This window comes from Mesocricetus auratus, unplaced genomic scaffold (genome assembly GCF_017639785.1).
Source record: "Mesocricetus auratus isolate SY011 unplaced genomic scaffold, BCM_Maur_2.0 Super-Scaffold_100004, whole genome shotgun sequence".
Taxonomy (NCBI): Eukaryota; Metazoa; Chordata; class Mammalia; order Rodentia; family Cricetidae; genus Mesocricetus; species Mesocricetus auratus.
Genome location: NW_024429189.1, coordinates 113,040,297 through 113,065,999, shown reverse-complemented (window position 1 = coordinate 113,065,999; position 25,703 = coordinate 113,040,297). Strand labels below are relative to the sequence as shown.

Genomic DNA, 25,703 nt, shown 5'->3' with positions numbered 1-25,703 from the left:
TCTAGGCATGTCATGTCTACATGAGGCCACTTGAACTTACGTTTTCTGTTTGCTCTGTGGTTATGCTATATCTTTGAATCATTTAAACCATTGGGAGCAGGAAACAACATCAGTGAAATATGAGTTAAATGTACAGAGGTTCTCCAAAACAATACAGGGAAACCCTGTCTCGTAAAACCAAAAAAAAAAAAGTATAGAGGTTCTTTTTTATATATTTTTATTTAAATTAGAAACATGCATGCTTCAAATGTTAATCCGAGTGCCCTCTCCCACAACTTCTCCCTAGGCCCTCCCCCAACACCTCCCCTCCCCCGTCCAACACCCAGCCAAATCCCCACATCATTCCCCAGAGAGAGTGAGTCCCTCCATGGGGTGATCTCCAGAGTCTGTCATTTCATCCAGGGCATGACCTAGGCCCTTCCCCATGTGTCCAGGCTGAGAGAGCATCCCTCCATGTGGAATGGGCTCCTAAAGTTCATTTGTACGCCATGGTAAACACTGATCTCAGAGATTTCTGAGGCCTCTTCACTGACACTACATTCATGGAGTCTGGATCAGTCCTCTGTTGGACTCTTAGCCATCAGTCTGGGGTTCAAGAACTCCCCCTTGACCACTCAGCTGTCTTTGTGGGTTTCCCCAGCATGGTCTTGACCCCTTTGTTCATCACTCCTCCATATCTGTCACTGCATTAGTTCAGTATTTAGCTGTGAGATCTGCCTCTGCCTCCATCAGTCACTGGATGAAGGTTCTAGGATGGCATATAAGGTAGTCATCAACCTTATCATCAAGGAGGGGATATTAATGTAGTCTCTCCATTATTGCTTAGTTTGCCAGTTGGTGTTATCCTTGTAGATATCTGGAAATCTCACTATTGTCAGCTCTCTCCTCAAAGCTATAATGACTCCATCTATTGTGGTATCTTTCATCCTGTTCTCCTCTTTTCTTACCTCAACTCAACCTTACTGCTCCCCCATGCCTTCTTCTCCTCTCCTCTTATCCCCCTCTCTTTTTCCTGGTTCCCTCTCCCCACCCCCCATGTTCCCAATCTGCTCAGGAGATCTTGCCTCTTTTCACTTCTCTGGGGTACAATGCATATCTCTTGGGAACCTCCCTGTTTCCTAGACTCAGTGGCCCTGGGATTATAGGCTGCCCCCCTGATCCATGTCTAAAATCCATATATGAGTGAGTACATACCATGTTTGGCTTTTTGTGACTGGGTTACCTCACTCAGTCTTCTAGTGCCATCCATTTGCCTGAAAATTTCAAGATTCCATTGTTTTTTTCCCCTCTGAGTAGTACTCCATTGTGTAAATGTACCACATTTTCTCTATCCACTCTTCAGTTGTGGGGCATCTAGGTTGCTTCCAGGATCTAGCTATTACACATAATGCTGCTATGAACATAGTGGAACAGACATCCTTGTATGAATGGGCATCTTTTGGGTATATGCCTAAGAGTGGAATTGCTGGGTCTTGTGGTAGATTGATTCCCATTTTCCTGAGGAGTCTCCATACTGATTTCCAAAGTGGCTGTACAAGCTTGCACTCCCACCAGCAGTGGATGAGTGTTCCCCTTTCTCTACATCCTCTCCAGCATAAGCTGTCATCGATGTTTTTGATTTTAGCCATTCTGACAGGAGTAAGATGATATCTCAGGGTTGTTATGATTTGTATTTCCCTGATGGCTAAGGATGTGGAGCACTTTCTTAAGTGTCTCTCAGCCATTTTAGACTCCTCTATTGAGAATTCTCTATTTAGTTCAGTCCCCCACTTTTTAATTGGGTCCTTTGGTGTTTTGGAGACTTGCTTCTTGAGTTCTTTGTAAATTTTGGAGATCAGCCCTCTGTCAGATGTGGGGTTGGTGAATATCTTTTCCCAATCTGTGGGTTGCCTTTTTGTCTTGCTGACTGTGTTCTTTGCCTTAGAGAAGCTACTCAGTTTCAGGAGGTCCCGTTTATTAATTGTCGATCTCAGTGTTTGTGCTACTGGTGCTATGTTCAGGAAGCGATCTCCTGGACCACTTCGTTCAAGGGTACCTCCCACATTGTCGTCTAACAGGTTCAGTGTGGCTGGATTTATGTTGAGGTCTTTGATCCATTTGGACTTAAGTTTTGGGCACGGCGATAGACATGGATCTATCTGCAGTCTTCTACATGGCAATATCCAGTTATGCCAGCACCATTTGTTGAAGATGCTATCTTTTTTTCCATTGTATAATTTTAGCTTCCTTGCCGAAAATCAGCTGTTCATAGGTTTGTGGATTAATCTCAGGGTGTTCAATTAGATTCCATTAGTCTACCTGTCTATTTTTTTTGTGCCAATACCAAGCTGTTTTCAGACTACAGCTCTATAATAGAGCTTGAAGTCAGGAATGGTGATGCTTCCAGATGTTGCCTTGTTGAGCAGAGTTGTCTTGGCTATCCTGGGTTTTATGTTTTTCCAGATAAAGTTGAGAATTGTTCTTTCAAGGTCTGTGAAGATTTGTGCTGGGATTTTGATGGGGATTGCATTGAGTCTGTAGATTGCTTTTGGCGGGATTGCCATTTTTACTACATTGATTCTACCTATCCAAGAGCATAGGAGATCTTTCCATTTTCTGGCATCTTCTTTAATTTCTTTCTTTAAAGACTCAAAGTTCTTGTGATACGGGCCTTTCACTTGTTTGGTTAGTGTTATCCCAAGGTATTTTATGTTTTGTGTGGCAATTATAAAGGGTGATGTTTCTCTGATTTCTTTCTCAGCCCTCTTATGCATTGTACCCCCTTTTCTTGAGTTGATCTTGTATCCTGCCACTTTGCTGAAGGTGTTAATCAGCTGTAAGAGTTCCTGGTAAAGCTCTTTGGCTCACTTATGTAAATTATCATATCATCTGCAAATAGTGAAAGTTATACCTCTTCCTTTCCAATTTGTATCTCCTTGATCTCCTTTTGTTGTCTTATTGCTGTAGCTAGAACTTTGAGTACAATATTGAAGAGGCATGGGGAAAGAGGACAGCCTTGTCTTGTTCCTGATTTTAGAGGAATTTCCTTGAGATTATCTCCATTCAGTTTGATATTGCCTGTGGGTTTACTATATATAGCTTTTATTACATTTAGGTATGTTCCTGTTATTCCAGATCTCTCCAAGACCTTTATCATGAATGGGTGTTAGATTTTGTCAAAGGCTTTTTCAGCATCCAGTGAGATGATCATGTGATTTTTGTTTCTCAGCTTGTTTATATGGTGGATTACATTGATGGATTTTTCTATGTTGAACCATCCCTGCATTCCTGGAATGAAGCCTACTTGATCATGGTGGATGATTTTTCTGATGTATTCTTGGATCTGAGTTGTCAGTATTTTCTTGAGTATTTTTGCATCAATGTTCATGAGGGATTTTGGTCTGAAGTTCTGTTTCTTAGTTGTGTCTTTGTGTGGCCTGGGTATCAATGTTATTGAAGCCTTGTAAAAAGAGTTTGGCAAAGACCCTTCTGCTTCTATTGCATGGAATACTTTGAGGAGAATTGGTATAAGCTGTTCTTTGAATTTCTGGTAAAATTCTGCACTGAAGCCATCTGGCCCTGGCCTTTTTTTTTTTTTTTTTTTTGGTTGGGAGACCTTTGATGACTGTTTCTATTTCCTTAGGTATTATAGGTCTATTTAAATTGCTTATCTGTTCTTGATTTAATTTTGGCAGGTGATATCTATCCAGAATGTTGTCCATTTCCTTTAAATTTTTGAATTTTGTGGAGTACAGGTTTTCAAAGTACATGATTCTCTGTATTTCCTCAGTGTTCTTTGTTATGTCCCCCTTTTTATTTCTGATTTTGTTAATTTGCAGGTTCACATTCTGCCGTTTGGTGAGTTTGGATAAAGGTTTGTCCATCTGGTTGATTTTTTCAATGAACCAACTCTTTGTTACATTGATTCTTTGTATCGTTTTCCTTGTTTCTACTTTATTGAGTTCAGCCCTCAATTTGATTATTTCCTGGCGTCTATTCCTTCTTTGCTTCTTTTTGTTCTAGAGCTTTCAATTGTGCTGTTAATTCTCTAGTGTGACTGTTTTTCAGTTTCTTCATGTGGCCACTTAGTGCTATGAACTTTCCTCATAGCACTGCTTTCAAAGTGTCCCGTATGTTTGGGTATGTTGTGTTTTCATTCTCATTGAATTGTAGGAAGTCTTTAATTTCTTTTTTTATTTCTTCTTTGACCCAGGAGTGGTGCAATTGCACATTATTCAATTTCCATGAGTTTGTAAGGTTTCTGCAATTTGTGTTGTTGCTGAACTCTAACTTTAAAGCATGGTGGTCTGATAAGATACATGGAGTTAATCCAATATTTTTGTACCTGTTGAGGTTTGATATGTTGCCAAGTGTGTGGTCAATTTTTGAGACGGTTCCATGTGGTGCTGACAAGAATCTATATTCTTTTGTGTTTGGATGGAATGTTCTATAGATGTCTGTCAAACCCAATTGGTTCATAACTTCTATTAGTTCCTTTGCTTCTTTGTTAAGTTGCTGTTTGGTAGTTCTGTCTAGTGGTGACAGTGGAGTGTTGAAGTCTCCCACTATAAGTGTGTGAGGTTTTATGTGTGGTTTGAGTTTTAGTAATGTTGTTTTTATGTGGATGCCCTTGTGTTTGGGGCATAGATGTTCAGAATCGAGACTTCATCCTGGTGGATTTTTCCTGTGATGAATATGAAATGACCTCCTTCATCTCTTTTGATTGATTTCAGTTTACAGTCTAGTTTGTTAGATATTAGGATTGCTCCCCTTGCTTGTTTCTTGGGTCCATTTGATTGGAAAATCTTTTCCCAACCTTTAACTCTGAGGTAACATCTATCTTAGAAGTTGTGGTATGTTTCTTGTATGCAGCAGAAGGATGGATTCTGTCTTCGAATCCATTCTGTTAGCCTGTGCCTTTTTATGGGTGAGTTAAAACCATTAATATTGAGGAATATTAATGACCTTTGGTTGCTCGTTCTTGTTTGTTTTGGAATGGTTGTTCTTGGTGGAATTGTATGTGGATTTCCACCCCTTTTCTCTTTTGGCTGTTGGTAAATTGGGATTATCTATTGCCGATGTTTTTCTGGTTGTAGTTAACTTCCTTGGAGTTTTCCTTCCAGAACTTTCTGTAGGTCTGAGTTAATGTTTATGTATTATTTAAATCTGGTTTTTTCAAGGAATATTGTTTTCTCTATCTATATTGATTGAAAGCTTTTCTGGGGATAGTAGTCTGGGCTGGCATCAATGGTCTCTTAGTGTTGATAGAATATCTATTCAGGACCTTCTGGCTTTCAGAGTTTCCATGGAGAAGTCAGGTGTAATTCTTATTGGTTTTCCTTTATATGTTATTTGACCTTTTTCCTTAGCTGCTCTAAGTATCCTTTCTTTATTCTGTATCCTTGGGGTCTGATTATTATGTGGCGAGGGAACTTTTTTTGCGGTCCACTCTATTTTGTGTTCTGTAAGCTGTTTGTACCTTCATTGGCATGTCTTTCTTAAGGTTGGGAAAGTTTTCTTCTATGATTTTGTTGAATATGTTTTCTGTCCCTTTGAGTTGGGTTTCTTCACCTTCTTCTATACCTATTATTCTTAGGTTTGGTCTTTTCCTGGATATTTTGTGTTAGGGATTTGTTGAACTTAAGATTTTCTTTGGTCAATGAATCTATTTCTCCTAGTGTGTCTTCAACACCTGAGATTCTCTCTTCCATCTCTTGTCTTCTGTTGGTTATGCTTGCATTTGTAGTACCTGACTGTTTCCCCAATTTTTCTATTTCCAGCATTCCTGCAGACTGTGATTGTCTCCATGTCATCTTTCAACCATTACACTGTTTGAATTGTTCCTTTTAAATTTTGCTTCATGTTTTCCTCCCTTTCTTGCATTTGTTGGATTTTTTGGTTTGTTTTTTTCTTCCAGTTCTTTAAGGGATTTTTCTCACATCCTCTTTGAGGGCCTCTATCATTTTCATGAAGGTGTTTTTAAGGTCATTCCATTCTGCTTCATCCGCATTGGGGTGTTCAGGTCTTCCTGGTATAGAATCTCTAGACGCTGGTGGTGTCATATTTGTTTTTCTGTTCCTGAGTGTGTTCTTATATTGCCTCTTCCCCATCACTTCTTCCAGTGGGTATAGAAAGAGCTTCTTCCTCTCCTGTGGATAGGCGACCAGGGTTCCCTTTCGGTGGGTGCAAGCAAACCCAATACTCTCTGGCCTCTGCTCTCTGTCCTCGACCTCTCTTCAGGCTCCTGGTCACTTGGTCATCTGTCCAGGGGCGAGTCAATCTGGCTGAGGTCCCCAGGCCAGGGAATCTGAGAGAGGGCGAGTGGGAGGAATTCGGGTCTAAGATGGGGACCGGTGCTCACCTCTGCCTTCTGCCCTGAGTGTCGGCAGAAGTGGGCCAGCTCTTTCTGCAGGCTCCTGGTCACTTGTTTGTCCGTCAGGGGGCAAGTCGACCTGGCTGTGGTCCCCAGGCCAGGGGATCCAAGAGAGTGTACAGGGGTTCTTAATTGTCAGTTTTATTAGACTTCTTACAAGGAACCTATTCAGAACTACATATGGCATTCATTGTTCATTACTGAGAAAGATGGTGGATGCTTTCAAGTGTTTTCCACTCTACCCTGGAATCTTAGGAACAATCTTTTTTTCTGTGTAGGAACCCATCTCTAAAAATCAATGTGATGCTATAACTCATGGTTAACTTTTATTACATACAATTCCTAGGTTAACATTTCTTTCATGGGTCTCACCAAACACGTAAAGAAAGTCAACAGGCACATAGGCATGTCTGTCCATGGAATGCTGGACAGAGTCAACTAGTTCAATTGCAGAGAGAAAAGTAGACATGAACTACCCATTTCAGAGTAAGAAATTAGGTTTTAAGTTCCAGGCCACATACTTGGGCCAATACTCCATCAAAGTGCTTGGAATTGGACTGCCTAATCTTCAAAAATGTGAAAGGAATGGTTCTCACTTGTAAGACTGAGGCTGGCCAAGGATTTCTATCAAGCACTAGACAGTAAAAAGTTCAGACTTTGATGGCCATATGGCCTTTGACAACTACTCAGTTCTGTGACCACAGATAGACATAAATGAATCTATATGGTTGTAGCACAAGGAAACTTCATGTAGAAACAATGGCACTTGAATTTCATGTACTCACATGTCATGAAACAGAACTTTTCTTTGAGCTCTTTTTACAACCAATTAGAAATATAAAAACTTCTGGGCATGGTGGCTAATCCCAACATTTGGGAGGCAGAGGCAGGCAGATTTCTGTGAGTTCAAGATCAGCCTGGTCTACACAGTGAGTTCTAGGACATCCAGGGCTACACAGAGAGATCTGTCTCAAAGGACAAACAGACAAGCAAAAAGTAGAAGTATAAAAACCACTCAGCTCATAGTACAGAATCAGTCCTGCTGTCATTTATAGAGCCTTTTACAGATCTGAGGCATATCAGTTTAGAGGTTCTAATACCCAACTCTGCTCACCCTGTACCCTGGGCCAGTTCACTACCCTTCTCACCATCAGTCTGACTGCCTATAAAATGGGTCAGCAGTGCATTCCTTCTAGTATTCTGGTAAGTTTACAGATGATCCCACATGACAGCCTGTATAAGATGGACTTTAGCAAAAGCCTCTGGTCATTCTGGTGTGCAGGTATGAATTCTAAATAGAGATGACACATCACGCAGCAAAGAAAGGAAAACTAATACTGACACGAGAGAGGCTTGACACACCTTTCCTTTGTAAGCTGCCCAATAGATAGGAGTACTGAAGGTGACCTTTCAGACTTCCTCCCAGAGGTGGGAACCTCCTCCAGGGGTGGACTTCACATGTAGCCTGAGTTCATTCACTCATTGAGTTATTCTCTAAGCAAGAACAAATAAATGGGATGCTGTGGAAACCACAGAGTAAGGTTCTGAGCTTGGGCATCAGGGAATAAAATGCCAGGCACCATCTAAGAAGAGAACCAGAATCATTGGGAACTAGTCCACAGAGGAATAATGCAGACCACATTTTGTTGTCATGAAAGTTGCAGTGCTGAATATTCTGCGAGAAGTTCTAGCATTATTACAATGTACAAGCAGACTGTCTCTTTAAGTAAAGGTGTAAGTTGCAATACTAAAGCAGGAAAGAAGGTGGAAGCAGCATACTGTAAGGATCCACTTGGGCAAGTCTCACCTAGCACTTCATATTACCTCCTGAATTTTATGAACACTCAATGCTGTAAGATGCTAAAATTGTAGAAGACTGGAAAACCAATTCGATCTAAAGAAGGCAGGTCGAAACCAGAAGCAATAAAAGTTTAAACCCTTTTTTCTCTAAGCTGCTTTTGGTCATGGTGTTTATCAAAGAAAACCAGGACAGTCAGTAAATTGGAAAATCTAACAGAAACAGATGAGTTTCTCCATACATATGGCCTACTGAAATTATTGACTGTGTCATGTGGTTGTGGTTAGTAGTGGCCACTTTGATGCATATCTTCAATGAAAAGGAGCAAGTGAAACAAGGAGAAATACAAAATGTACAATGTGAGGAGGAAGAGAACACAAGGAAAGGTGATGCTGGAGTCAAGTCCTGTACTCAGTGATATAAAAAGTTTAAAGAAAACCCTAATGCTAAATGGAAGAAAGGGAGTGCTAACCTCAGGGCAAGACCTGACCTAGCTAAACTTGTGAAAAGAAATTAAAGGAATACTAAAGCAGTGAATGGAACCATCAACAACAGAAAGCTGGTGCAAACATAACTGAAAGAGGGGGACAAGTTCTAGTCCCAGCAAGTTGGAGGACATGGCAGCATCGGGCATGTGGCTCTGACTTAGAGTAAAGGATACAAGAAAGAGTTTGTGGAATCTCCCTTCACAGCTAAAGAAAGCCATTAAGGCCAGGTGTGTGTCAGGGACATCCCTGAATGGAGGCTGAGAGAGAACACTGCATGAAGCTGTGAAGATGAAGCCTGGATTGTGTTGGAGTCCCCCAAGATGTTGGAATGCCAATTTGTGGGACACCTGCTAATGAGAACTGCAGATTGGGTGTGGGACCAATCCAAGAGAGAAGAGTATGTTACAGTCAACAAAGCTGAAAGGAGTTGGAGATCTGAAGAGAGCTTTTACATCACACATGGAGATACACAATTTGGAGTTTGCCCTGATGGCTTTTGTTCTTGCTTTGGTCCAGTATGCTCCCCTGACTTCCTTTTGGAATGGTAAAGCATATTCGGTGCTATCGTATGCTAGAAGTACATGATCTGCTGTTTGATTTTGATTTACAGGAGTTATGGTAAAGAGATTGCCATGAATCTCAGAAGAGACTTTGGAAACAGGGGGGTTCCCAAGAGATATGCACTGTACCCCAGAGAAGTGGAATGAGGCAAGATCCTGAGCATATTGGGAACATGGGGGGGGGAGGGGAAGGGAACTAGAAAAAAAAGAGGGGGATAAGAGGAGGGGAGAAGAAGACATGGGCTGTAGCACAATCCTTCCTCTAACTGCTAAAAGGAAAAAAAAAAAGGAGCAATGAAGTCAACCACAGACTAAGTGACATAAGTTTGAGTTTGGCTGCCTGTACTTTCAGCATTGATTGCTATCATTAGCAGGTATGTGTGTCAGAGGAGTTCTCTGTATCAAGAGAGAATTTAGTACATGTTCCCTAGTCAGTAGCCTCTAATATCATCTCAGACCAAATACAATGGCACTTTTCCTTTTGGTACAATCCAAAATATGAAAATAATACAAAATAGACGTATCTTCTAGAATTTTAGATGAAATTTGCCCCAAACTTGTGCATAGGTTATCAAAAACTTTCTGTGCCAGGTACTGTGTTATGGTCAGTACATTCACTTATTATTGTGATTAGTTTGCTCAGTATCCCTGAGGCAACCTAGGCAGCATAGAGAAAGAAGAAACGTTAGTGCTGCATTACAGAAACGTTCATGGTCACATTCAGTAAAAAAGAAAACAACAACAACAACAACAACAAAAAAGAAGAAGACATGGGGCAGCAGGAAGGTTGAGTCGGGGTAAGAATAGAGGAGAGCAGAATGAGAGATACCATAATAGTTGTAGTCATTATAGCTTTGAGGAGAAACCTGACACTAGTGAGATTTCTAGATATCTACAAGGATAACACCAACTGGAAAACTAAGTAATAGTGGAGAGACTACATAATAGCCTCTACCTGATGATAAGGTTGATGACTACCTTATATGCCATCCTAGAACCTTCATCCAGTGACTGATGGAGGCAGAGACAGATACTCACAGCTAAACACTGAACTGACTCCCTGGAACCCAGTGACAGAGATGGAGGAGTGATGAACAAAGGGGTCAAGACCATGCTGGTGAAACCCACAAAGACAGCTGACCGGACAAGGGGGAGCTCTTGAGCCCCAGACTGATGGCTAAGAGTCCAACAGGGGACTGATCCAGACTCCATGAATGTAGTGCCAGTGAAGAGGCCTCAGAAATCTCTGGGGCCTTTGGTAGTAGGTTAGTGTTCGCCATGGCGTACAAATGAACTTTAGGAGCCCATTCCACATGGAGGGATGCTCTCTCAGCCTGGACACATGGGGAAGGGCCTAGGTTCTGCCCTGGATGAAATGACAGACTCCGGAGATTCCCCCCAAGGAGGGCCTCACCCTCCCTGGGGAATGATGTGGGGACTGGGCTGGGGGTGGGGGGTGGGAGTGGGGCTGGTAGAGGGACAAGGTTGGGGGAGCTGGGATTGATATTTGAAGCATGCATGTTTCTAATTGAAATAAAAAAGAAAAAGAAATGGCTCTCAGTGGGATGGGGGTGGTCCTCCATCCCCCCCCCGTTTTTATTATAAAACTGTCAGTAGACTGCCTGCTGTGAAAGCATTAGACCTGAATTTGGATCCCCAGTGTCCATGTAAAAGCTGCATGTGTGTCTAACTCCATGAGCTGGGGGTGGGGTGGGGTGGAAGTAGGCAGGTCTCTGGAACTCAGTACCTGAATCTATAGCCAACTGGATGAGCTTCAGATCCATTGAGAGAACTTACCTTGAAAAATACAGTATAGAGAGCAATCAACAAAAATATCCAACCATAACTTCTGGCCTGCACACACACACACACACACACACACACACACACACACACACACACACACACCACGAAGAAACATGCCCCCACCCACATACACACAGAATGAGGGGACATTAAAAAACTAACCTATGAGAAGGTGTGGTATCTGTGAAATACAAAAATTTCTGTATGTTTGAAATCAGTATTAAAAAATTTCAAATAGGATCTTTAGCTGAATTTTTCTTCAAAATAGACACATTTCTGGGAAAATGTAGGGCAAAAGCAATCCAGAAATAAAGTGAAATAAATACAAATGACCATACCAACAAACCTCCATGAATCAATTTTAAGTTTTAAAAGGCTACTGAAGTCTGAGTCTGTTTAAATTTGACAAAGTCTGAGCGCCCCCTGATGGCTAGTTGGAGCTCCTACAGCAGTGCTATAATTTTAGCTGCCCTGGGGTCAACTTGTTTACTTCTTTCCTTCAAATAATCAAAGTGATTATTCATAAGCAAAAGTGTTGTGTACAAGAAAAAACAAAGTGTATGGGCTTATGACAGTAAATGTGGACTGTTTAAGAAGCTTCTAATTTAGTAAAATTCCGGGGAAAATAACACAAACGATCAGACGAGAAAGTAAAGCTATGGCCACAATCTGAGCATCAGCTGCAGGCTGCCGCCCTCCTCTGGCCGCTCCCATGGATGCAGGGCTGACAAGGAATGCCACCCAGGGTGGCCCTGCTAAAGGGTGCGGGTGGCCCGGTGACTTTGAGTAACTTTCCCCCAGGCAATTGTGTTGCAAGCACACACTCTTTTCTTCTGGCAAAAATCTTATCTTAATTCAACCCAAAGGCCGGAGTTACAAGGGAACGGGTAAGCCGAAGTTGCAAGGGAGCTGTGAAGATATACTCTCCATTGAATAAATGGATCCTGGAGAGTGAAACCGCTTCCTGGGGAAGGTAAAGAGAGACAATGTTTGCAGAGGAGAGGAAGCTCTGGCATGCACCTCGGAACAAAAGGGAACAAGTGGTCTTTACTCTGAGAACAGCTTCCTATTAGGACTCACTCCTTCGTACATCATGCCTTTCATCCCCACTCAACCACAAAATGATTTTACTGAAGCAAATACAATGGTAGAAAAAGATTTACACTGAAAGAATCTTTAATAATAAACTGTTGCCGATCGGCCTACTTGCCCGTGATTTATAATACAATAAACATCGGATTCTATTACAGCTCATGCACTGAAGCCCCTGCTCTGAAAAACGGAATATGAAAGCGCGGGGATCCCGCCATCATCACAATGAAATGAGCATGTATAAATGTGCTAAGAGTATCTCTTTGCATCTTTTATAGCTTGTGTGTATTAATCTGTAACGCTTATTAAGAAAGTCATTGCTATGCAAAGCAGCACCCAATCCCTTTCTCTGGCTTTTCAACAGAGTGCACTGTTTAGCCAATAGGAGGGACCCGCTGGCCCTCATTCTGCATTCATCACAGGCAACATTTGCACAATGTATCTCTCAAAGGCGGCTGAAAAGAAGGCCTTAATACTCATGTAAACAACTGCAAACCAATTACTTAATGAATCAGGCCCACACATAATGAGGTGCAGACAAAGAGCTATAAATGCATTTTTTCGCCCAAGCCCCTGCTTTAAAGTAAAATCCCTCGGCTGTAGTTTGGGCTTAACTAGCACATCATAATTATTGTCTCTAGGACATCAGAGGAAGCCATTTTTTTAAGGTCCAACAGGGTTTTTTTTTTTTTTTTTTTTTTGAGGTTGCTCATCAGCTCACTGACAAAATAGAGCAAAGAAGAATTTTTAAAAGTGCTACAGCAGCGCAGCACTGTTATGTTTATTCTCAAGTACTGGGTTTCGAGACCACTTGTAAAAGCAATAAAGCACAAGGAGTGACTGCAGTAAGTGGGATCCTTAAATGTAAGCCTCTAAGAAATTTCAGTGAAGCCGGGCACAAACAGCAAAACCTGAGCTCTCCAAAGCCCAGGGTGGGGTATTAACAATAACAGACCCAGCACAAGAACCAAACTGTGCCAAACAGCACACCAAGCTGTACACTCACTGTTCAAAGCCTTTTATGCTAGATTACTATCAAGTGCCTACAACCAAGGGTTCCTGAAAGACCTTTTAGTGGGTTTATTTTTCTTAAAGGGGGGTGGTGGTGAGATTACTTATAATTTATTAGGAAATTAACTCCATACAGAAATATTATAACAAGAGGCTCCTTGCTTTGATTTGTGGTGTAATTTGACCAAGTGTGAATGACCAGGCTGAGAAAATGTTCTCTATAATCCTATTACTTTCTAAGTGTGTTTCAGAGCTTCTCAAAGGACACACATAAAGAACGTGCTTCATGTCTTTAAAATATAATGGAGACAAATACTTCCAGCAATCTTAAAAACTGAAGGAATATATTTTTAAGCCAAATGGTAACATTAAGCCTAGGAACTAACTACCTATAGAACCTACTGACCTTTAAAAATTATCTTAAAAGACCTAGAACTTGAATTTATAGTATAACCCTAATGATATAGTAATCAACATTCTTCCAAACCCAGTTAGCTTCTGTTTCCTCTAACAACATGAACAAAAACCAGGTAGCAAAGGTAAGTTCTGGTAAATGAGGAAGCATCTTAGATACTTGTCAAGTTTCTAAAAGCCAGAATTTTAGAAAGTTAATCCATCCAAATAGTCCACGTCCTAAATACTGTAATGCTTTCATAAAGCACAAATGAACAGATTTTTTTCCATTTCCATTTCCCTTTAATATGACATTTCTGGATCAGATCATTTTGTTATTTGGACATTACACACAGCGGTAGAAATGTAAAGGTCATGTTTTAACATTTTAGCAGGGTCAAGTAGTAAATTCAAAGGTAACACAATCATCTAAAGGACACTTTTTTAATGAGCATGCTATTACAATGAAAACTTGCTAGGCTGGCTGAAATAGTATTTAGCCCAAAGTTAAAGACTAAGCACTGCATTAGGCAATTGCTTAGATTCACATTATAAATGCTTTCTCAGTGACTTGAAGTCACTGCATGATTAATACTGGATGGCAATTTTGGCACACAACTCACTTTATTAGAGCTCAGAAAACTTGTAAGGAGTGTTACATTTTAATGAATATGGAGAGATAAATTCTGTTCTTTAAGGGGAATAAGCAACAGCACTTGTGAAAAGGGTGAGTAATATGGTCCGAAGACTTGGTCTAAAAAAAAAAAAAAAAAGAAACCACACACAAAAACTAATATAGAGCAATTGCCTGTTCGCCTACCAGTTGCCTCAGAAAGAAGAACACGCCACTTTATTTCTTTTAAGGCCTGATGTTTTCTCCCTGCCCTTTTCCTGACAACCTCCTTTGTGTGGTCTCTAAGCAGTCCTACTGCGAGCAGCTGTAGACGCTAATTTGTGGTTCACTGAGGTGTCAATTGAGTCTTAAACAAGAAAACAACAGCTGCAAAACAATACTTGGCTCTGGTGCAAATATTTTCAAAGGTAGACTAAAGTTTCAACTGTTATTTTAGATAAACAAAAACCCAAACCATAACCCTCCATCAAGTCACACAACAAAATAACACACAGCCAGGGCTGAATTCATTGCGTAGTGACATTTCTCATCTTGTTACTGCTATTCAAAAAGGCTTTCACGACTTTACCTTGACAAAGGACTTCCTTCACTAGATGAAAAACTAGCTTCCGAAGCGATTTTGTGGGTTGTCTTTGTCTTGAATGTGCTGTTGCAAATATCCAAACCTGTGACAAGCACAAACAAGGCGAGTGAGAGTTAGCCACCACAAAGCCACAAAACAAGTGCAGACATAGCCTCCTGCTAACTCTGGAAAATCAAGAGGAAGATTTTGTTCAAGCCATAGAAGGTTTCTAAGCTTCTAGAGCTTGGGACAAAATACTCATAGAATACTGAAAAGAAATGGAAATTTTCTTTGTAATAAAAACAAACAAACAAACAAACAAAAAACCAAGCCACCAAAGCTACCCAAAGAATTCTGCTTTATGTTTTACCTTAATTACTCATTCTTTTTTGTGAATGGGGCCTGAAACCAGGGCCTCCTCAAATGTGCTCAGCAACCATATGACCTAGAGTTAAGACCCCAGAAAGCTCTGCTTCAAAATGCCAAGATGTATACATAAGAGCATGGATTGAATAATTCACTGTTAGGACTAAGGTAGGGACAAGTACTGGGAACTGGTTTCTCAGACATAAATGACACTCTTGGATGACAAGTACCCATTACTGTCTACTCTTAAGCCCCTTTGCTAAATCCTGTTTCCTATACATTTCTACTAAAAGACAAGGCCACCTTTTTAGCCTGTGTTGAGGACATGGATGTACAACACACCCTTTTCCCTGGGGATGGAGGCTGAACTGTCCTCTGCCTTGGATATTTCTGCTGCACATCTGGTTTCAGTGGGCAGTCACCCCAGATCTCAGACTGAGAGTACACAGGTAGCTTTGCTGCAGGCTAGCTGAGTTTCTAGCCCATCAACAGCTTCCCTGCATGTAATCTCTGTAGCAGAGCAGCTCTTTCAGCACCAGGTCCATGGTCAACTCAACTGAGTCTCCACTTTCATACAGGACAGGATTTAGGATTATGAAAAGCAGGGGTTCAAAAGTCAAGTGGCTTTCCTCTATCTCAGATCTGAGACAGAAACCTAAACCATCTAACTCAGAAAGTAACTGAAACATGAGTGTTCCTTTAGGAGTGAGAGGTGAGGATGGGAGTCCTGTCCCCACTGCCTCTAAGTGCTGGGACGTTTCCCTTTGCCCTCACAGATGGTCTTGTGCTTCTCTGCAGCTCATAGGACCTGAGGACAACAGAAATGAGAAGATAATGTACAGCCAATGCAGCGTGGATGCAAGGCACTGTCAATTCCAAGGGCAGCCAACAGCATCAGAATCTCTTGCAGCCAATACCATCATTAGATTACTGGAGACTTTCAAAGCATACAGCGTCGATGTGAGATGGCCTCAGGAAACTGAACTTGCCTGTACTTAGCTGTACAACCTGTGAAGTGCCATTTTACGCATGAAAAGTTTAACAGGAAGTGATCAAAAATATATTATCCAAGTATATGTACTGTTCAAAGAGTATTATTTGAAATAAGTTATTAATATATTTAATAGCATAATTTCTATAGATAGCCAAGATGACAATTTATGCCAAATACTTGCCTTTTGCACCTCCCAATTACGTATCAAAATAATTGACCAAAACCACTGTAGCACTGCCTTCCCAGCTACGTGCATCTGCTGAGCAGCTGTGCTCTAAGCATGGATGACTCTCTTAGGACATTATTTATAAAATGAGGGGGCTGGACAAATACCTTCTAAAAGCAGTCTCAACTCAGATTGTATGACTAAATATGAACAGAAAGATGACAGGCACTAAGATCTTTCCAAAGCAACAAGGACTTCCTTCAGGACAGAGGCCCTGCTTTATACTTCAAGAGACTGTGATTTCTACTTTTCCAGAGTTAAATCATAGCTACCAAAAGCTCTCCCCAGGAGCTTTTCACTCCCAGGCCTGGGCTTGGTCTTTAACCTAAAGTGACTCACTGAATCCTTAAACCAACCAAAATAAATGACACTCCCACTAATATTCCCTGGACAAGTATTCTCCAGATACATATAGTTCTGATGCACTTGAAGCACGTGTCTTGAAAAAGTGGTTGTCTGCGGAAGACATGTTCGAAGACAACTGGAAATCTGAATACTGTCTAAGAATTACATGACATTAAGAAATCACTGTACAACTCTGATGGGAAAAACAAAATATGATGACCACAGAAAACTAAAGATGGCTTAGTGGTTAAGAGCACTGGTTACTCTTTCAGCAGACCCAGGGTTCAATTCCCAGTACTCCCAGGGTGGCTCACAATCAACTATAACTATGGTTCTAAAGAATTCAACACTCTCTTCTGACATCCTTGGGTACCAGGAGTGTACATGATATACATTCATACATGCAGGCAAAACACTCATACACATAAAATAAAATATCCAAGTCTAAAATTAATAAAAAGCTACTCATATACTTTCTTCTATATTATGTATCTTTTATTAGGGGTGCTAAATTGAATAATACCTAAAAAAGAAGATATAATAAAATGAAAATCACTAAAATAATAGAAGGGGAAATATAAGAAAATTAAAATAGAAACAAAATCCTAGATTAAAGGAACTATATTTAAGCCTACCATTTTGGCTTTATTGGGACTTACAGTCCTTTCATTATAAGAAAGGAGAATTTCCCAGCATTCCCACAGAGTGGACATGCAGCACAAAACTGCTCATTTGATGATTAAGAAATAAGAGATGTGGGGAAGAGAAGGTTGGGGCATCTTCTACAGTAGTTGGTGAAAAGATACCACCATGAAACAATCTATGAGAACTATTACCATGCTGGGCTGGCCCAATGTATCCAGAAGGCAGGGTCCTTCCAAATGCTTGTCTGCTAAGGATGAAAAAGTTCTTGATCACTCAGACTCAGTAACACTCCTTACCAAGTAAACTCTAAAACCACACTTCTCTCAGCATAGTGCTGGCTGTTGTCCTGAGCCCCATCACAGATTTCAAGTGTTGAATCTGTCCCTACTTACTTGAAAATTGACTTTCAAATCTCTCTTCAGTTTGATTCAAATTATCCTGAAGGGTAGACTTCTTCAGTAACTGGTAGGCCTTTGTCTCTATAAATGAAAAAAAGCACAGGAATATTTTACTTTCAACTGCTCATAACTGTTTCTTAAGTTCTTCTATGTGGCTAACATTTCTTAGATGCATGGTCTCCCTAATTAGGTCTCCCTATGGAGCCCATATCATGGGAAAAAAGGTATGTGCCACAAATAAAAATTGAGCTGAATACCTTTTAAGACTCTGGGATGAATTTTAAGAGTTTATTTGAGGCTGCAAATTCCACTCAGCTTTTTGATGGATCTGTGTATGGATTCACTATCAAAACGAATAGCTTTTCATTCCAAGCCCTACAGATGCATCCTGGGTAGGCAGACCCTGGTTCTCAGGCTCTTATGCTAGAGTGTGGGGGCTCTGAGAGAGGTGCAGAGGCAGTAGAATGAATTCAGTGAAAAATCTGATCCCAAGAGCTAAGGAGAGGGAGCCTGCCTGCAGAAATCGAAGCTAGGAGCTCACACACAGGGACCAGCAAAGCTACAGCCAAAGGTACTAGTTAGATGCTAGGGAAAGTCCACACTGAAGGGCGAGGACCTGAAATGACTCAGGGAAGCTGTGTCAGCCATAATATGTTAAACGGTTGTGGACCAGCTTCAGACCCATTGCTGGCAAATGTACTTTTTGCAAGAGGTTCTCAAAGAATGCAGATCCCCTCCTGTAACAGTCTAAAGACTTGGTCAGAAAGCCAACTTCACAGTGCAAAAAGGTCAAACAATGCATGTGGTGTTTGGCAACTTGAGCCCAGACTCCTATGGGAGAAAAAAAGAGAGCAAGGAATCAAGCAGTTAAAGTTGCAGTGTGCTGCTGCCTTGCAATCCATTATAAAGTCAATGGAGAAGTGATAAAGGAGAAAAAGCACCATGTTTAAAAAAGCTAGCCTCCTACAAAGGACTAAGGGATAAAGAACTGGTTGCAAGTAAGGCATGTTATCTGAAAATCTAGGGACTAGCTAGCTGTTAAAGGCTTGATTTACATTGTAGCTTATACCTTGGAACTTTGGTGAAATACTTCTCTCATTTGTAACCACTCAGATAATTATGGAGTAATAAAAATTATTAGATGAAACCAACATTTTAAAAGAAATCAATTCTTTTCATATACAGAAACAAATATATGTACATCTTCGAGTTTTTGGTTCTGAATCCTGCAGTCAAGCACCATTATATATTCAACTCTATGTCAAATTTTAGCTTAAAAATTAGAAAATATTGCAGTTTAAAACATAACAAGGCAAGGGGTCTATATCTCATGTAGTATCCAGGCCCCAAGAGACTAAAATTTATCCTGTTTATTAATTCCAGGCTGATGACACAATGAGATAAATATATTTCCTCTACTTTGTTTCATAAGCGGGAACCCAGTCATTCATCTCCCTGCAAAGTGCTGAGGGATCACTAAGGCGATTTTTTTCTTTTTGATATGCATTTTGGGTCTAGAAAATAGAAGCAGCTATAGAGAAAAAAGGTGAAAACATGCTGAATAAAGGGGGTAGGAGAGAGATGATGCTGAGGAGAAAGAAAAAGCCTCAACTTCTTATCTTTTATTCTCTTTTATATGCAAATGTACACCTGCTAAAATACTCCTAAATCTACAAATAAAAAGAAAATATCTGATGAACAAGTGCTTTTAACAGCCCATTACAAGATACACATGTGTTTCACCAGTCTCTAAGGGCTGTATGGAGGCAAGGGATCTGCCCATTGCTTGTGCAGAAATCCTTAATGAAAAAAAAAAAAAAAGAGTTGGGCCTGGAAAGGAATAACAAAAGGCGACACAAACAATACTATCACCGCTGCAAGGAACCAGACCTTGAACTCGCAAAGAACTGGGGCATTCAACTAAGGGCATATAAGTACTGTTCCTATATGAAGTGGGTAGAAATTCTAAAATTAAAATTGAAAAATGCTTTCTGTATAAAGAATGCTAAGGTTCTATTCATTACTTTTCATGTATTTCTACACGTTTAAAGTGTTTTTTCATGTCACATTAGATGCAATGCCAATATAAAATTAAAAGCTTTTGCAAAATAAAATTAAAAGCAAAAAATATTTCTAAAATTAATTCAAAAGACACATTATCACTCTAAGTCCATAAATTAGTTATCAAGTCATCTGCTTAAATAAAAATGGAAAAACATTTGAATATAGGTACTTTTGCAATTCAAAAAATATAGAAAATGCTTGTATATTTAAGACTTCAGAGAAAGAGGTCACAAGTCTATGAATGTGGGCAGCATTGGCCCAGGGAATCTTCACATCTGGACTTCTAGTGATAAACTCATCCCCCAGGAGACCTGGGTCAGCAAATCCACTGTGAGGTCTCTATCTGCTTTTTCCACCAATACTGCTAATGCACAAGAAACACTCCTAATTCACAGGGGCTGCCTGGGGAAAGTGTCAGAAAAGAGATTTACATTCTAGTTCTAATTTCTGTGAAGCAACTCAACAATTAAATCTGAAAACAAATGCCAGGTTTGTAACTGACCTTTCACTGATGCTCCCAAGCTGAACTGGAACAGTTCTGAGGGTACTATATCCGCCTCTCTGTGTCCTTCAGTTCCACATCCACAGACCCAAAAAAGAAAACATGGATTAAAAAATATTTTAGAAAAAATATATTAGTATTGGGTACGTACAAACTTTTTCTTCTTGTCATTACTTTCTAAATGACACACTATTATATAGCATTTATATCATATCAGGTGTTTGTTAAATGTATCAAGAGATGATTTACAGTTTGAGGAAGGATTTATGTAGACTATATGGAAATACCAAACAATTTTATATAAGGGAGTTGAGCATGTGTGCAGTTTGGTATTCAACAGGGTCTGGAGCCTATTCCCCTTGTACAGTGGGGGACAACTATATTTCCTACAAACTTAAGTACCATACTGCTTGCTGCTTACCCCTGTTTAATCATAGGAAGCAAATTTTCAGCTCTTAAAATCAGGAAAACTTTAACTTTTAAAAGCTTGCATCATCTCTGTAAAAATCTTGGTTTTAAGGGTATACTCTAGCGCTTTTCATTTTTTCCCAGTGCTGGGGATTGAACTCATGGGCTCATGTAAGCTGAGTAGATGCTCTACCACTAAGCTATACTCCCAGCTCTAAACAGTTCTGTAAGAATCACTCTTAGCAATTGATAATAATTTATATTATGGTAGGAATCAGAAATCTTGACATTATTTTTGTTTCTTACAGAATGGCCAATAATGATGGGTATGAAGTAACCCAAATATTATTAGAAATATAAAATATGAAGAACCCCCTTCTTAAATCCCATAGTGGGCTGAATACTGCCTTCCTCACCCCCAAATTCGAAATCACTCAAGCCTTAGAATGTGATCTTATTTGGTAATAGATTATTGTAGACATACTAGCATAGGAGAGCAAGATGAAATCATCCTGAATTTTCACTGGACCCTAATCCAACAACTGGTGTCTACTTGGTAAGAGGAGCAGACGCAGAGACACAGAAAAGGAAGTAAGAAAGCAGAGGCAAACACTGAAGAGACACCCCCACGAATCAGAACCACAGAGGACAGGAAGAATTCTTCCCTAGAGACCTACCCTGGTTGTACCTTGGTTTTCACATCTTGAATTGTTACAGTATAAGTTTTATTGTTTTAAGTTGGTGGCATTTTGTTTTCATGTTTGCAATTTTGTTGCTCAGGGAAGCTTCCCAGTAGCACCAATGCTTCTCCTGCTGTAGCCAGTTGAGGATCTGGGACTACACACTTAGGTCAATGCTTCTCCTGCTGTAGCCAGTTGAGGATCGGGACTACACACTTAGGTCAATGCTTCTCCTGCTGTAGCCAGTTGAGGATCGGGACTACACACTTAGGTCAATGCTTCTCCTGCTGTAGCCAGTTGAGGATCTGGACTACACACTTAGGTCACTGCATCTGGTAAGCTTATGGTACTATCAAAGCAGCTCTCTCGGACTCCCGATTTTATGAAAGTGTCTAAATCCTGACCTCTCCTCTCAATTTGAATTGCCTGTGTAAAATAAAGGTCTTTTTTTAACAATCTGACCTAGGGGCTCTTCCTGCTTTGAGACTCCTACTGTATGATTCTCAACCTGGAGACCGACATAGGATACTTATGATATATCATAAGATACTTACGCCTGGGATCTATGCTGAATTCTAATGTAGCACAGCACAGAAAACTCACATGGAATTTTACTGCATATTCCCTGGGAGAATCTCTCCTCAATTATGAGCTCATGTCTTCAAATGCAGACACACTAATCAACAGCACTCCTCAGAAAGGTCTTTTTATCCTTTCACATCCATGATAAACACCTCTGTCCCCCAGCTGCAAGCAGCAGGTAGCAGGATCAATGGCAGAGGGGCTGACCACCATGAACACCACCTCAGCAAACGATGCCCTGCTTCATATTCATTGGAAGTTCCCTGACCCAGGCACAGCAGATAACTTGTTTCTACTAATTCTTCTGAGTAAAGCACTTCTGGAACAAGGCAAGGAAAAAGGCATTCTTAGTGAACTTGCAGTCTTCGAGGTTATATGCCACTACACTTGGGTGGCCCAAACTTGTCACCGCATTCTTTTCTCCTGGGGTGAATGCAGTCACCAATGACAACCTGGTCATTGTATGTGCCCAGATCCTTTTCAGCATGGTATAAAACAGAAGCTGTAGTGTTTGGGGAGGTGGTGTCCAGAACTCCACGCAGCACCCTGCAGGAAGATGCTAACCTGCAAAGCTTCTCCATGGAGGTTTCAGTGTGACCATGGAGAGTATTTCAGCTGGCCAAGGAATATAGAGGAGAAATGGCACAGTGAAGCAACACTTTTAACACAGCTTGACCAACAGAATTGGTGTTAAAAGAATGAGAGGCTGAATGGACATTCTTAGAGGCTTAATCCTCTTGAGATAAAAGCTGACAGCCCTTTTCACATGCAGCTTAAGGAGATGAGTTTTGCCAGGATGGGCACGTGGGGTGGGAAAAGTGGTGGTGGAGTGAATGATTGAAAGAGATAGTGTTCTAGCCTGAATCAACAAGCATTTGAGGAAACTCCTTAATTCCCCATTTTTATTCATTTGTTTGACAAATTAGGGGCCCACTGTGTAGCACATACTATGTAAGGTACTGGTTTTCATGATTTGATATAAGTTGTATCATTTGCCTAAACTAAAGCTTGGAACTGAAGGGGACATTAGTATGAATACAAATTAAAATGCCATCACTGTGGATGTAAGTACTTCGGATGGACATGTTCTCTCATAATCTTGCTAAGCATCAACTTTCTTCCTGGTTTGAGTGTTTCCAGGGAAACGGACCAGAACATCCTGCATCCTTCACATGATTTCAGAGGTCCAGCTGTGCTCAGGCCTGTCCCACTTTAGAAAAGGCAAGCCTCTTAGTCTGGCCTTAGAAATTTTTGCAAGCTGTTCACTTCTCTAGGTGTAGCCAAAGAGAAAGGAAAAGCATGACTGCTCAACATTGCTCCCCAGCCTTGGTAAGCCCATATTTTTCTATGATACAGGCTGAGATCTAACTGACCCAGATGCCCTGATATAGCTGCGTTTCTGCTGCTATAACAAAACAGTCATGATAGAAGAATGAAAACACTGAATCCTCAAGTTTGACTTGGATTCCACATCCATTGAGCTGGCCCTGACCTTTCTATATTTCTGTTTGACAGCAGGATGAGTTACTCAAATTGAGTTGTATGGGACTATTGTAAAGATTAGAAATGACTGAGGTTTACTGAAGGCAGAGGCAGTCTTTTCTGACCTTGGTATCCCAAGATTCAGTCCAAGTAATAGACTAATACATTAAACATGTAAATGGCATATTATCTATCATATAAAGAAACACACATGTTCATAGATATAACATTAATTTGTTTTATCTGAATTCTTTAGTAAGGACACTCGACTATGTTAACAACAGACTAGTTTGTAGAAATACCTGATCTTGTCTACTAGGGAATGTGTGCTGTATGAGAGGGCATTCTATATAAACCCTGGTGAAGAAAATTCACTTTTTCTATGACTAATGAAGCTAGAAAACTATTTAAGGATGAACTTTAAGAAAGTTTAAGTTTGGGAGGACTTAAGTAAGAAGGGGAAATAAAGGTATTAGAATGTTGGCCCACATTGTAGTTGGAGTTTGATTTGGTCTGGCAGCTCATAAATAACAACATGGAGACATATTAATTATGGAAGCGTGACATTAGCTTAGGTTTATTTTTAACTAGCTCTTATAGCTTTTAGCTCATTTCTTCATGTACATTCTGTCATGTACCGCCCATCCTGCTTCTTCTGAATCTCTTTGCATCTCCCTCGAGTGCCTCAATTCCTCCTCTTCCTCCCTCTCTCTACCCAGAAGTCCTGCCTATCCAACCTGCCTAGCTATTGGATGTTCAGCTTTTTATTATTATACCAACACAACAATACACCCTCACAGTGTGCAAATATTCCACAACAACACATTGATTCCCTTAATGTGCAGTGAGAATAATGGTAGGTTCTGTAAACAAGAATTCCTTCTACAGGGCTTGCTGTGGTTCAGGTTCTCAGTCCAGAATCTCATACCTAGAAGACAGAACTTTGTATTATGAAATAAAGAGCTTAAAACATGCCTTTGTTACCAATTTGCACTACAGTTATGCTCAGTAAATGATCTGCTTTGCACATAGCAGCTCCTCAAATATACAGAGAAACAGAGAGACCAGGTGTGCCCTTTTAATGTTAATGTCTCAGGACTCTTATTCTGAGAACTGTGTAATTTCAGAGTCTTCCATGCGGCCTGGAACCTGGCCAGGATTTCACTTTGCCCTCTTGCTTTCCTACATCTTTCTAAAATGATGCAAAGCAAACAGGTACACAGAGAAAAGACCCACACTGAAGAGCCTTTCTGGACATCAAAGTTACTACTATAACCTTCTGGTCAACCTGAGGGAGTTTTATCAGTAGTTTTCAATCCTAATACTCCAATATAATTTGATTAGAGTAGCCCCAAGTCTCACCCACTAGGAAGGTCCTACAAAATGGCATGCAGAAAAACAACAAGGACAACTTTACTGTATCGAGAAAGCTGATGTCCATCCTAACTGGACCTGCTATTTTAAGAAAGTGTCCCATATATGTGCATATATGTGTTCTATGGCATGTTTCACAACAACAAAAAAAGTTAATGTTGTTGGCCATTAAGCACTTTATCCAGCCTGGTCTACATAGCAAGTTTCAGGACATCCAGGGCTACACAGAAAAACTGTGCTTCAAAAGCAAAACAAACAAACAAACAAAAACCAACAAACAACAAACAAACAAAAAAACCCTTCATTTTCAATTACATAACACATTTGTGAATTGGCAGCTCACACTTTTTAATTTCCTTCAAAGTCTTCTGAGAGTCTTCATCAGGGTCCTGTACATTAAGTACACTATAGAAAGCAAAAGAGACCACACAGGTTTGGCTGTTATTTATCCAAGTATTTCTGCACAGAGTGCATTCTGGGTAATGCTGCATTGTCCATCAACATTAATGAGACAGCACATTAGGAAAGGTCTGCTGCATGGCCATCAAACGCCTTGCAGTACCTTCATCTGTGAGCAGAGTCACTAACGGCTTCTAGGCACACAGAACCAGACACCTCCAGCTTGATCATTAAGATCCCAAGACCTAGCCTGCAATTCACCTGTAAGGGTTTCCTTATGGGACTAACTGTAATTTCCAAAGTATCCATAAATTCTTCAGGTTTTTTCTTGGTAAAATAAAAATATCTTTCTGGAGTCACATCATAAACTGTTCTCAAGTGGAGTTTTCTTGAAAGAACTACCTCAGCAGTACAGCTGGGAAGTGCCATCCCTGAGGAATCACAGCTACGCCATGTTCAGGCTGATGTTGGTCCTCAGTCACGTCATAACTCAGGGAGGGTGAGCAGTGACAGGCTAACACACTGGAGGCAGCCAGACGTCT

The 25,703-nt window shown here is 40.5% G+C and overlaps 1 protein-coding gene across 6 annotated transcripts in view; it reads right to left on the bottom strand.

Annotated features, from left to right (window-relative positions):
• The window catches only part of Kiz (kizuna centrosomal protein), a 101,071-nt gene that overhangs the window by 4,794 nt on the left and 70,574 nt on the right, over positions 1 to 25,703 (bottom strand). For 4 of the 6 annotated variants that reach the window (XM_040746443.1, XM_040746445.1, XM_040746444.1 and 1 more), the window contains 3 exons: positions 20,237 to 20,302; positions 17,665 to 17,751; positions 14,703 to 14,799 (listed from right to left, as the gene is read on the bottom strand). In XM_040746443.1, coding sequence (XP_040602377.1) covers positions 14,703 to 14,799; positions 17,665 to 17,751; positions 20,237 to 20,302 — 250 coding nt within the window. Of the gene's footprint in view, positions 1 to 14,702; positions 14,800 to 17,664; positions 17,752 to 20,236; positions 20,303 to 21,782; positions 24,317 to 25,703 lie in introns of those variants that run through there. The other 2 variants (XM_040746448.1, XM_040746447.1) reach the window with 2 other exon arrangements.